Source organism: Xiphophorus couchianus, chromosome 19 (assembly GCF_001444195.1).
Source record: "Xiphophorus couchianus chromosome 19, X_couchianus-1.0, whole genome shotgun sequence".
Taxonomy (NCBI): Eukaryota; Metazoa; Chordata; class Actinopteri; order Cyprinodontiformes; family Poeciliidae; genus Xiphophorus; species Xiphophorus couchianus.
This window is the reverse complement of record NC_040246.1, coordinates 16,578,653-16,591,413: the sequence shown is the minus strand read 5'-3', so window position 1 is coordinate 16,591,413 and position 12,761 is coordinate 16,578,653. Positions and strand designations below refer to the sequence as shown.

At 38.2% G+C, this 12,761-nt stretch overlaps 2 protein-coding genes across 2 annotated transcripts; one reads left to right on the top strand and one right to left on the bottom strand.

The window, feature by feature from the left end:
* The first annotated feature begins 440 nt into the window (after positions 1-440).
* On the top strand, positions 441-5,511 carry rrh (retinal pigment epithelium-derived rhodopsin homolog). The gene is made up of 7 exons (XM_027999939.1): positions 441-674; positions 1,654-1,844; positions 2,762-2,861; positions 3,544-3,697; positions 3,781-3,949; positions 5,120-5,298; positions 5,374-5,511. The coding sequence occupies exons 1-7, from the start codon at positions 563-565 to the stop codon at positions 5,477-5,479; spliced, it is 1,011 nt and encodes a 336-aa protein (XP_027855740.1). The 5' UTR covers positions 441-562; the 3' UTR covers positions 5,480-5,511.
* Positions 5,512-6,427: 916 nt separating this feature from the next.
* Positions 6,428-9,893, bottom strand: LOC114133844 (photoreceptor outer segment membrane glycoprotein 2-like). The gene is made up of 4 exons (XM_027999940.1): positions 9,382-9,893; positions 8,294-9,095; positions 7,436-7,682; positions 6,428-6,721 (listed from the first exon to the last, which is right to left on the bottom strand). The coding sequence occupies exons 2-4, from the start codon at positions 8,872-8,874 to the stop codon at positions 6,449-6,451; spliced, it is 1,101 nt and encodes a 366-aa protein (XP_027855741.1). The 5' UTR covers positions 8,875-9,095; positions 9,382-9,893; the 3' UTR covers positions 6,428-6,448.
* Between the last annotated feature and the right edge of the window lie 2,868 nt (positions 9,894-12,761).

The following is a 12,761-nucleotide window of genomic DNA, read 5'->3' as shown; positions in this document are numbered from 1 at the left end:
TAGATTGTGAATAACAAATGAGAATTGTCTATGATGCTGAAAAGACTGCTTGTGATGTCTAACACCAAGTAGCATCCTGGTGGGTGAGCCATATCTCCTAGATCTAAAATGCCTCTTTACCTCATTCAGCATAGGAATTTTTAATCTGCACTCATGTTATGTCTTCTTGGTCATATACATTTGCTTTGTGATGAAAAAACTTGTGTGGGACGACAACACATGTAATCTCTGACTGAGGTATAAGAATGTCAGGTGTTGCAATAGTATCTGTAATGTTTGGGGTGTGACGCAATTAAAATGTTATTTTTTTGTTGAAATGTCAGTGTCAGAACCCAGATTTCAGGCCACATGAGCAGTAATCCTTACTTTTGTACGAAATACTGGCTCCCAGCAGAGAACAGAGCTGGAATGTAATAATCCACCGAGAAACAGGCTTTAGTTTCCCAACATCAGCTCTCTGATTCTTTATTCTGTTCAAACAGGATCTCAAGAGTTTTTACTGTTCTGCTCTTTAGATTGTACTATTAGTTCTGGTTTTGATTTTTTTAAAACAAGTCAAAAGATGGGGATGGACTCAGAGGTGAACAGTTCTGGTGATGTTGCACCATACGGAGGAAAAAGTGCTTTCAGCCAAATGGAGCACAACATCGTGGCTGGATATCTGATAACTGCAGGTAGGAAATGGACATCATCTGTGGAATTTCATAGATATAATGCTAGATAAACTGAACAGCTGGCAGAAACAGAGAAAACAATATGTTGTGTGAAGGCAATGAGTTTATTCAACAATATGGAAAACGGTCATGTCATTGGAAAAACAAAGAAAAAGTTAAGTTGAATATCTATGGTTTCCACATAACATGAAACTAAAGTTTATTATTCTCCTATGGTCTAAATGTTAAATACATGCCAGATCGACTCTTTGTGAAAAAATTGATTCTCCCCTTTAACAAATTTATGACAAAAATAATTAAACTGATTAAAAATAAGGTTCCTCAAAAAACGACTGGAACATTCTCTTTATACAGTGTAGAATATTATTAAGCTATGTGGAGGAATTTTAGGACTCAAGCCAAGCTGGATAACTGATCTCTAGCCCTTCAGAAAGCCATGGTTCCTACATAGTCACAAAACCTCTGGAAAAGTAGCAAGTGTGCTTTTATTAACTCTAGATAGAATGGAGAAAGAAACTGGGGTATGGGAAAAACTTTTGAAAATTAAGATTTTATTCCTTCAATTTAAGAAGAAAGTTTTAAGAAGAATCTCAAAACAGTAGGATGATTCTTGCATTGATTTGAATTTCATTTAGATTTTTTATCTGTCAATTATCATATCTGAACTTGTTTAGAAAACCACCATTGTCTCGTTACATGATTTAACAAACATACAGATTATAAAGGCCAACTGAAGGAGTATTACTTTGTATTTGAATGTTTGAAATGTTAGACATTATGAAACACAAATCTGAAGGAAGCCTACATGGCCATGCATAAAGAACCATAATTCAATTACAACAGACAAAACCACATTACGAAAGGATCACTTTAGGCAACACTTGTCAAGCTTTGTAATTCGGAGCTCAAAAATGTCACCTAAAAATTCAGTATGCTGAAAACTACCTTCATAGAAAGCTTTTGCCTCCTCCACTCTCAGGTGTCATCAGTTTGGCCAGTAACATCGTAGTTCTGCTGATGTTTGTAAAGTTCAGGGAGCTCCGCACAGCCACTAACTTCATCATCATCAACCTGGCCTTCACTGACATTGGAGTGGCTGGTATTGGTTATCCTATGTCTGCTGCCTCAGATATTCATGGAAGCTGGAAGTTCGGCTACACCGGATGCCAGGTGAGGAAACAAAACCAGAAATTCACCCACACATCACACACAGTTTCTTCTACTTTACTTTTCTGTAATCTTTTGATGTGGTTTTGATCAAGGGTTTCTCTGGATTTTTGTTGGTTTTTTATTTCAGATTTTTCTTTTGGACAAAAATTATTTTTTTATGTTTTTTTTCTGTCTCCATCCATCCATTTTCTGGTCACCCTTGTCCCTAATGGGGTCAGGAGGGTTGCTGGTGCCCATCTCCAGCTACGTTCCGGGCGAGAGGCGGGGTACACCCTGGACAGGTCGCCAGTCTGTCGCAGGGCAACACAGAGACACACAAGACAAACAACCATGCACACACACACTCACACCTAGGGAGAATTTAGAGAAACCAATTGACCTGACAGTCATGTTTTTGGACTATGGGAGGAAGCCGGAGTACCCGGAGAGAACCCACGCATGCAGAACATGCAAACTCCATGCAGAAAGACCCCGGCCGGGAATCGAACCCAGGACCTTCTTGCTGCAAGGCAACAGTGCTACCAACTGCGCCACTGTGCAGCCCTTTTTTTCTGTCTCGTCATGTAAAATTAGAATGGTTAACTGGGTTTATTCTAAGCTACCAAGACTCCGAACAGTGAGCAGACTGTCACCTCAGCTGGTCAGCTCAGGTCACGTGTTTGGACTTTCTTTCTGCAGATTATGTTTGTTTTTGTGCAGATTTAGTCAAACTTATGTTTTATTCCTTTCAGGAACACACATGCCATAAGATGCAAGCATGCTTTGCCATATGAAGAGCTAAAACTAGTTTGTGTGTATTTTTAGTAAACAAGCTTATGAACTGTTAAGTGATGCTAAACAGATTCAGTAAAAATGTCCTAATAAGCATCAACGTAGAAAATCCGAGTTTGAACTTTTTATTTTGCTTCTGATTTTAGATATATGCAGCCCTCAACATCTTCTTCGGCATGGCCAGCATCGGCCTACTGACTGTGGTTGCTATTGACCGCTACCTCACCATCTGCAGACCAGACATCAGTACGAGCCCACTTTTTCCTCTCCAACTGTTACTTTTACCTTTAGTTGAGCCATGTAGAAGGAAGAAACTCCCTTTGTCAGCATCCAAACCTAACAAAAAAAATAGTAAGATGTCAAATTATATGATTTGAAGGGCAAAATACATTTTACTGTTATACAACTAAAACCAATAAAGCCAAGAATGTCCTTACCATTCCACATTACAGTTAGGGACAGCTTTTACTGTACTGTTTTCTTAGTACTTTAGGCATGGTCCTCCATGCCTATAATAGGCAAAATGTCCATAACAAAGCTTTTGGACATTCTGGTTCCTGTTGAATGTATTTGATGCCATAGAACATGTTAAGTGATGGCAGTGGCAACTCCAACTAGTGTTACTCTGCAGCCTATCTGCAGCCTTGCAAAAGTATGCATGTCGATTAAATCTTTTCAAAGTTGGTCTCTCTTTAAAATCAGAGAGATCTACACTAATTTATGTTTTTACATCATGTCAAAAGCCAAACTGGAAGTTGTCGACAGAATTGGTATTGTAGACAAAATCAGTCAAAATAATTAATCAAAACAAAAATCCCACTTTCAAAAAGTTTCAAAATAGAAAGGAAGATTTGAAATTAATAAACAATCCAGATTTTATATTCTTCCCTCTCGCTCTTGTTGAAGTTCTTTGATTTTGTCTCTAAAGGTCAGAAAATGACTGCTAGGTCTTACAACATCCTTATTCTGGCTGCCTGGCTGAATGCTGTGTTCTGGTCCTCCATGCCTATAGTAGGCTGGGCAAGTTATGCCCCTGACCCCACTGGAGCAACGTGCACAATCAACTGGAGACAAAACGATGCGTGAGTTTTCAGAAGTGCATATCTTGTTTTTTGTGTAACATAGATTTATTTCTCTATAACACACCTCTACTTTTCCTTCACAGCTCCTTCATCTCCTTCACGATGGCAGTGATTGCAGTAAACTTTGTGGTTCCTCTGTCTGTCATGTTTTACTGCTACTACAATGTGTCTGTCACCGTGAAGAGGTACAAAACCAGTAACTGCCTGGAAAGCATCAACATCGACTGGTCTGACCAGATGGACGTTACCAAGGTAAATCAGCTTTGCTTTTCCTAACAGCCTGTTTTAAATACACAACATGGACACTATTTTGTGTGAGTATTGAAGGTGATGAATCACTTGTGAGCAGACATTATTTTAGAATTTCAGACATGTTTCCACAAATGTGTGGTGGTCTTTTTACCTTTCTGTTCAGTTTATCCCAAATCAACTAAAGGAAACTGAAGTTCAGAGTCTGTGCTGCTCTGTTCTTGTTAAATCAATGAATTTCAAGATGGATTGGGGAGAAGTAAGCCAAAAGAAAGTCAACTTGTCTGAGTCTGAACTCATGGTTATCAACAAGGAAAAGATGGAAAATTTTCCGCTGGTAATGAAATAAAGTGTCTTGGTGTATATATATATATATATATATATATATATATATATATTTTTTTTTTTTTTTTTTAAATGGTAGGATGGAGCAGAAGAATGGATTTGTGATTCATCCATATTAGTAGTTTGGTTTTGTTCTGGTGTGTCATGTTGTATAAGAAGCTGGGCAGAAAGATTAAGCTCTAGATTTACTAAATTAGCTACATTCCAGCCCTGTGTAAAAGAGTAAAAGGAAAAGACCCCAGACACAACCAAATGAAATATTCACTGCATAGGCTGGATGGGCTCTCAGAGTCAAGGTGGTTTGGAAAACTGATCTGGATGCCCCTGGCAGACCTACAACACACTGGAGGGTCAAGTGTCAAGGGGTTCCCAAAGTGGAGGCGTCTGGTAAAACAAATGCCTGTGTTTTGTTGCTGGAACTTTTACCTCTATAAGTAGAAGACTAAATAATAACTAATAAAATTATGCAGACCATCATTTGAGTCACTGTCATAAACTTGTGAACTAAAAAAGCAACTCCTAAGAATTTAATTTATGAGGTTTTGAATTCAACAAATTCATTGCAGTTCAGTAACTACAGCAACTAAAAAAGATCCTGACACTCCCTCTTCCTAGCAAACTATGCTACACTTAGTTTTTTTTTTTAATATGTAGCACTTAGACATGTTTTTTTTGTGTGAAAAATGTTTATTAAGAGTGATTTTAATCACAATTATTTTCTATAACAAGTCATAGTATGTTTCAATTGGTAAAAACAGGCATTTATTCACATGGAAACCAAATCAGTGTTAAAGTTAAGACTTTTGTTATCTGTGTTCCTGCCTATAGATGTCTATTATAATGATCATCATGTTTCTGGTTGCCTGGTCTCCCTACTCCTTGGTTTGCCTCTGGGCATCATTTGGTGACCCAAAGACCATTCCTGCCCCGATGGCCATTATTGCTCCTCTCTTCGCAAAGTCCTCAACGTTTTACAACCCCTGCATCTATGTTATCGCCAACAAAAAGTGAGTCTTTTCTTGACTGAACAAGATTATATTTGAGGGTGTGTTCTGGCACTGTAAAATATTTTTTTCCTGCAGGTTCAGGAGAGCCATCACTGGGATGATTCGATGTCAAACAAGGCAAAGGATTACAATCAGTACACAGGTTCCAATGACAATCTCCCAGCAGCCTCTGACCCAGTAATTTAAGGCCTATATACCTAATCTAACTATATAGCTATTTAAATGTACCTACATTAAAACCTTAAAATAAACATTTATGTAATCCATTTAACAGTATTTGACTATTGCAGCTGTTTCTCTTGGTGGATAACCAAATACACTGTATTTGGATACATTGTATTCAAATACACTTTCTATTTTCACTTATAAAATAGAAATTTTACAATTATTACCATTATCACCATTATTATTTGCTGTTTTGTCCCATTTAAATCAATTCATAGATTTTATACTCATTTGCAGTGTATATAACTTTGCTTTTCTGTTACATGAGGATTTTTATAAATTTTATGTATGGTGACCAGCACAAATAGAATAAAGATAAATGTGGCTCAAGAATCTAAATCTGAAGTGACAACCAAAACCTCCTGTAGATTGGCGCCTTGCATTTTGTCAACAAAAAGTGACTATATGACTATAGATGACTAAAGTCATCAATAGAACGCATAGAACAAATCTTCTACCCAAACATTGGTTTAACACTAAGCATGTAAAAAGTAAACAACTAAAAATTCCCTGTAGCAAAACTATTAGGCATGTTTACAGATTTAATACTTTACTTCACCATTGCATCCAAAAGTTTGGATTTTTATAAAACATGCATGATTAAACATTATTAATGGCAAGGCCCCTTTCGCTGACAAGTTATTCTGTTAAGTTGACATTGTGTCAGTCTTTGGCTATGGCAAACCTTTTCACTCTATGTTTTGTCACCAAAATAATCCAACATGGCAACAAGTAAATTAGTCCATGAATTGTAGTTGACTAGTAAAATGGATCATATTCTAATATAAATAATATAATATATAACACCATTAACAGATCTTAAAGAAAAGTAGACAATATGTTATCTTAAGACCTCTGCTGACAGCGGAACAACAGCTCAGAGTATTGGAGATATTTTTCAGTACGGTCTATAAGTCTGATCTGTTTAGCTTGTTTCCATCTTCTCCTTTGGGGGAACATTGTCTGGCCCATAATGTGCCTTCGAGGTGGATGGGACATCAATGTTGGGGTCACCATTGTTGGCTGTGTTTATTTGGTTGCTCTTGCCGAGGCTCTTTATGATGCTCAGGTTGGTGCGGGCCGTTTCCATGAAGCTGTTTTCCAGCAGCCAACCGTCAGATTCAGAGTCAGGGTCTCCTTGCCTCAGCATGTTTTCCAGGGAGGTCTGGAGGTAACGAACACCTGTCAGCACTGACAGCTAAAACAAAACAGAAATACAATTAGTAACAAAAATGAAATAAAGATAAAATTTGGATATGGTATGCTTTAATTATTTCTAGAAGAAGCTAAGATTGTCTAAATGTAAAGATTTCTCTAAAACAACTGTGGGTACAGGGAAAGTATATTTACTCCATGTTGAACTTTTGTTTATTGTTTTTTTTTACATTTTGTCACATTACAGTCCCAAAGAGTTTATTTTTTTGTATCTGTATCAATCTGTATCTGTTTTCTACAGGAACAGAGGTAATGAGATTTGTAATCAGGCATTAATTTAAAAAGAGCCAGTTAGAGGCTACAAAAGCCATGAGACTGGGGCATATGGAAACACTTTCAAAGCACATTCAAAAGTGTTCCTGTCAGCCTGTTATATTTAGGACACAAATCTATTACTCAGTATAAGTGGCAAATTTTGAAAAGTTCAGATGCTCTTCATGCAGACTAAATGAGCTAAAGAAATTTTGCAAAGAAGAATGGGCAACATTTCAGTATTTAGATGTGCAGACAAATTCAAAAAGACTTCTATGTTGAGTAATGGCAGCAAAATCTGGTTCTACAAACAACTATGCACAACTTTCATTTGCCTGTTTCTTAAAATCCCAATAAAATGCTTAATGTTTGATTTTGATATGTGACAAGTTCAAGAGGGACAAATATATTTTCAAGGTAAGGTAGCTATATAGTGTTTCCTTGCCTCAAAGAGCCAGGTAATGAGGACTGTAAGGCCAATGGACTGCATAATGTGGGTGTAGTACTCCAGCAGTGCCTGTCGGCAGCCCTTCATCCACAAGTTTTGGTCCTCGGTCTGATGCTCATAGTTGAAATGGGCCGAGTTGTTGGTAATCTGCTGCTGGATGCAGGGCCGAGGTGAGTCGATATTGCAGCAGCTGAATGGGACTCCATCCATCAGGTACTTCCCCTCTACATTACTTCTCAGTCGACTTGAGAGCAGGAAAGGGATAAAGTTCAGTTTTTATTGGTCAATTTGGTGCATTTTTCTCGGATTGTTTATGCAGCCAAAAAAAAGCCATGCAAACTAACCTGAACTTGTGTGAACAAAAAAGCCTCCTTGTTTAATTATGAATAAACTGTGATTAAGACAGTTGGGGTGCTACGACAAGTCGAAGGGCTCAAACACACATGTTTAATAAACAGCTGGTTTTGGAAAAAGAATAAAACAGGTGGTGAGGATAGAGTATCAATGTAAGAAATAGTCTCAACTTTTGCCTTACTAAACAGATACTATGCCTAAGAGCCAGATTTTTGTCAGGAAACAAACCATGAGTTCTCAATTCTTCCAGAAGAAGGGTTTAAATATTAATCTAGAAAATATTTAGTCTGAATTCATATGTAGTTTAGAGAACACTAGAATTAAATGCAACTGTTAAAAATGAAGTTGTTTCTTCTATCAATCTTCAACTATTGAAAAAAGAATGGTATGGTTCAACTGTAAAATGTCAACATTAATCTGTCATTTATTCTGAAGAACAGCTCTGTATTGCTGTCTTTTTTGTCAAGTTTTTAAAATGTTGCAACGACATACTTTACTTACTCTATGACTTCCTTTTTGGACATGTCCAGGTAACGGTTGCTTATCCACTGAATTTGAAACCAGTCTTTGTAGCCGCTGTTCCCACAGCATTGGAACTGTATCTGCAGTGTGTCCACAGTGTGTTTCAGGAAGCAGCGTCCTGGCATGTCTGTGTCTTTATAGAACCTCATAGCCTGCATCAGGCCCAGGTTCAGAGCCTCCTCCAGCTCCCAGTGCATGCTGTAACACATCAGAGCCCCCACAAGCACGCACAGGGTGAAAAAGAAGGTGCACACAATGTAGGGCAGCATGATCAGCTTCCAGCGCAAGAACTTGGTGGAGTCCACACAGTCATAACAGATCTTCCCACCCAGGAAATTGATTATACAAGCAATGAGGCCTACAGCTATCAACATGTTGGGGACATACTGGATGTCCTTCTCTGCCATCAGCTCTTCACGCTTTTTGAGCTCCACCTTGAGGAAGAGCCCCAGGCTGAACAGGATGACCCCTGTAACCACTGAGATCCAGTTGAGGATCCACAGGATCTGGGCCAACTTATCCCTCCTGGTCTTAGTAAACTTTACCTTTAAAACTGCCATTGTTTCTATATTTTGTAGTTATTCCTTAAAGGTGAAGGTGGGATTAATTGTGGGATGTAAGTAGATCTTGGAAAAGGAACAGTTTATCCTCCAGAGGGGGCAGTGGACTGAGGGGAGGGGGTTTGGTTGTAGGTTCTCTGTCGGTCCTTTCATAAGCAGCTTACTCCAGTCGTCGTAATTGATATAGTGTAGACGCTGCATTATGGTCATACTGAAGAAGGCTATAGTAAAAAACATATAGATTATCAAATAAGTATACTGTCTCAGAAAGGAAAATAGTGATCAATAAGCAGAATGACAATTGACAAGGTTTTTATAAGCATGGATTATCAACATAACAACCATAACTATGATAAACATAAGACATAAACATAAGATCAGTATCTCTTAATTCTATTAAATGTGTAAAAACAAATCATTCCCATTATGCTTACTTAAATATTATACACAAACTCTTATTTAGGAAATATTTTAAAAATATTTAAAAAGATCTACAGCTATGCTCACCTTCATGTTCTCTGCTTTTGTCAGTAACACTTGATGGCATCCTCATGTTTGCCTATTTTCTCCATGATGTCCTCATTCTTTGTTGAGGGAGCCGAGTGGTCATACTGACACAGGTATCACAAGGCAGCTACGGGAGCATCTGAATGAGACCGGCAGCCAACACCTGACTCTCCACATAATCTCCTTTTAATCATTAATCGGCCCTGGGCCCCTCTAGGGATTTGCACCCACCTTCTGCCACCTATGCAAATCTGACAGTCTCAGTTCTGTGAAAGTAATAACAAGTAGCGGGTAAGCATGTAGATTAAAATTCAAGAACAGATTGAACACTTGTCTTTCTGTTTCCAAGACATACTTTGTGCTAAATAATAAGCATGTTGTATTTACTCATTCCTAATATTCTTATGAAGGTGAAAAGTGTGGTCGAGAGTTTCAGTTAGACATAGTTAAGCGCTAAAGCACTGAATGTTGAATATTTCCAAATTGACACAGTAAAATACACCAAATGTCATCTAAATGTAATTGAATATTTGAATATTTAATTAATTCATATTAATTTAAAGAAATTATATATCAATATACTGTGTCTACTGTATGTTGCCCTGTGGCGCACCAGTGACTCTCCATGGTGTACCTCAGCAATCACTTGATGATTGCTGGAGAAAGGCAATCCTTGATGGGTCCTCCACGACTTTACAAGAATAAGCGACGGATGGATGGACAGACAGATGGATAGACAGATCAATCTGCTAACCTGAAGATTTGCCTTCAGAAGTCCTCTACTTTAAATAGTAAACAGTCTCAAACATGGCGAAGGTACTCTTGTTACACAAAACTAAAATTCCTAGAACTGTACATAATCCTGTACTCAATCTTATGTGATGGATGATAGTGACAGCAGTATTCTGTGGGGATGCATTTCTTCAGCTATGAAGAAGTGCCACTAAACTGCATGGAAGTTTTTGGGTAAAATATGACAAATGTGAAAAAGTCAAAAGAATATCAATGCATTTTTATGGTACTGTGGGTAAGTATTTTTTATATTCTGCTTGTAAATTAATGACATATTCTAGAAGGAAGTTAACAGAGTACTTTGAATGACTGTGCGACTATTTGGTGCGTTGAGATTTTGAGAAATAGTACACAGAGGCAAACACAAAGTCAAACAGGAATACTTCCTTCCCTTTATAACTATTGGATTCTTCGTTTGCAGTACTCCTGACTACTAGTCCGGAGATGGCGCGACTCAGCCAATGAAATGTTAACAGAGAGAGATTAGTGGATTAACATCTAAGAAAGTAGCTTGGGTGAAGGAAAACATTGCTGCAGCCACTGCGGTTGTTTGAAAATTCACATGACACAACTTAGAGCACTCACTGCTCTGCTCAGACCGAGGAAATTCCATCAACATTCAGTAGACAAATAACCTCCTCTATTGCTGAGTAAGTACTGAATATATAACATTTTTAGATTTCAGAACAATTCTCACAACCTCCATGCTTTAATCTGCTCTTGAACAAGCCATTGATCTAATTATGTTTAAGATAGTCTAAGAACATTACATGTTATAGGTTTGTAACACCTGAAGGACTTGTGCCTGAATTGTATTATAAATCTCCTTCTACTTTCTCGGTCTTTGAGGATTGCATATGACCATTGTTTAACCTTAAATTTTGTAATAAATACACTCAGATAGTGGTGAAGAGATGGCAGAACTCTGAAAAATTGTTGTTTTAAACTCCGACAAAATTTACAGGCCTGTATAGTAAGGTCACCGATTATTATGGCCATCAAAATGTCTGACCAGTGTCAGTTTGGCTATTTCAGGGTTAATTTTGCCTGTAAATCACCATGTGAAATTCCTTATCCTGCTGTAGAACCCAAGATCTGACATTTAAGATCATGTTGGAGGGTCAATGGTCTGAAGCTTTGCGTGCTAACAAAATCAGAACTATCTTTCACTGGCTGAAGAACCTGAATATTAAAGGTACATAAAGAATAGAAGAAACCTCTGATCTCTATATACTTTGTGAAATATTTTATGGTAGAAGGTGTGTTGTTTCATTAAACTTTACAAAGGTGATGCATGTTTGGAGGAACATCTACAAACCTTTGGCTCCTGGCTACAGAGGACATCAGAATTCACAAAAAAGGAATTGTTAACCTTGTGTAAGTATTTTGTATTTGGCAATTTATATGTGATTTTCAATGGTAGATATGTTGAAAGACATGGCTTTCAATATATCAAGATACTTATTGACAAATGTGAGACAGTCGTCTGTGTGCTGCTGCCCACTATTTTCTCCCAATCTCTTTCTTTACTGTTAAATAATAAACACTAACCTTAACTAAGGGAAATAAGGCAGACAGTGTTTCAGGTTTTGATGAGTTCTAATGTGCTCTCATGGATAAGTTGATTATTTTGCTTGGCCCAACAGCTTTTGGAAGCTTCACAACTGTTCCATGTTTATAACCCTTTCCAAACAAATTAATGTCTATTGTTTCTCTTATTTGGGCAAGATGTTTTTCTTATTTTGTGGATTGGAAAGGTAAAAAAAAAATCTGCTCTCTTCCTCCAAATTAATGAGTAAAAAGTACTTTAAATTGAATATTTTGTGTTAAACCTATTTCAATCTGGAGAGACTCACACAGAGAAGAAAATAGCAGTTAAAAAGATTTAATGGTACAATTCTTTGGCGCTCGGACCCGGCAGAAGACCGTGAGCCGAGGATCGCCGTGAGCAGGCGGTCTGCTCGGCGAGCTCGGGATAGTCTTCCCCCCGGGACCGAAACTGGTGGTGGAGCGGAGCTTGGAGAGGAAGAGCACAAGGGATCCTGGACGACGACCCTCATGGTGAAGGTGGAGAAGAGGAGGAGGTGGGTCGAAGCACGGCTGACGAGCAGGAAGACCCCAGGGTAGCTCGGACTTTTGAAGGTGTCTTTGGACGATGATTGGCTGGAGCAGCGTGAAGCTCCGGTCCGGATTGGCTGCGGTCGGGCGTAGTGATTAGATGATGTGGTGAAGCTGGTCTAGTCTCCCAGTTTGAATTTTCGCCAAGGCTCCATTTTATTTATTTCAAGTTATGTAACTGGGCACTGCCACTTTATCAAATGTCAGTTCTGAAAAAAAAATCCCATAAATCCAAAACATTCATAGTTTCTTTTTTCACCCAATAGGTTTCAGTCGTTGTCAGGGTTTGTGGATGTTCCTGGATCGGAGCTCCTTCACTGAAGTACACATCTTGCTTCAGAGGCTACAGAACCTCCTCATCTTGGTTCAGTGGTTGAGAAAACAACGAGGTCCATTCAGCAACAAGACGGATCAGCTTGACATATTCTAATCATTCCAGCACTAATGTAATCTTTTTTGACTAATTTCCA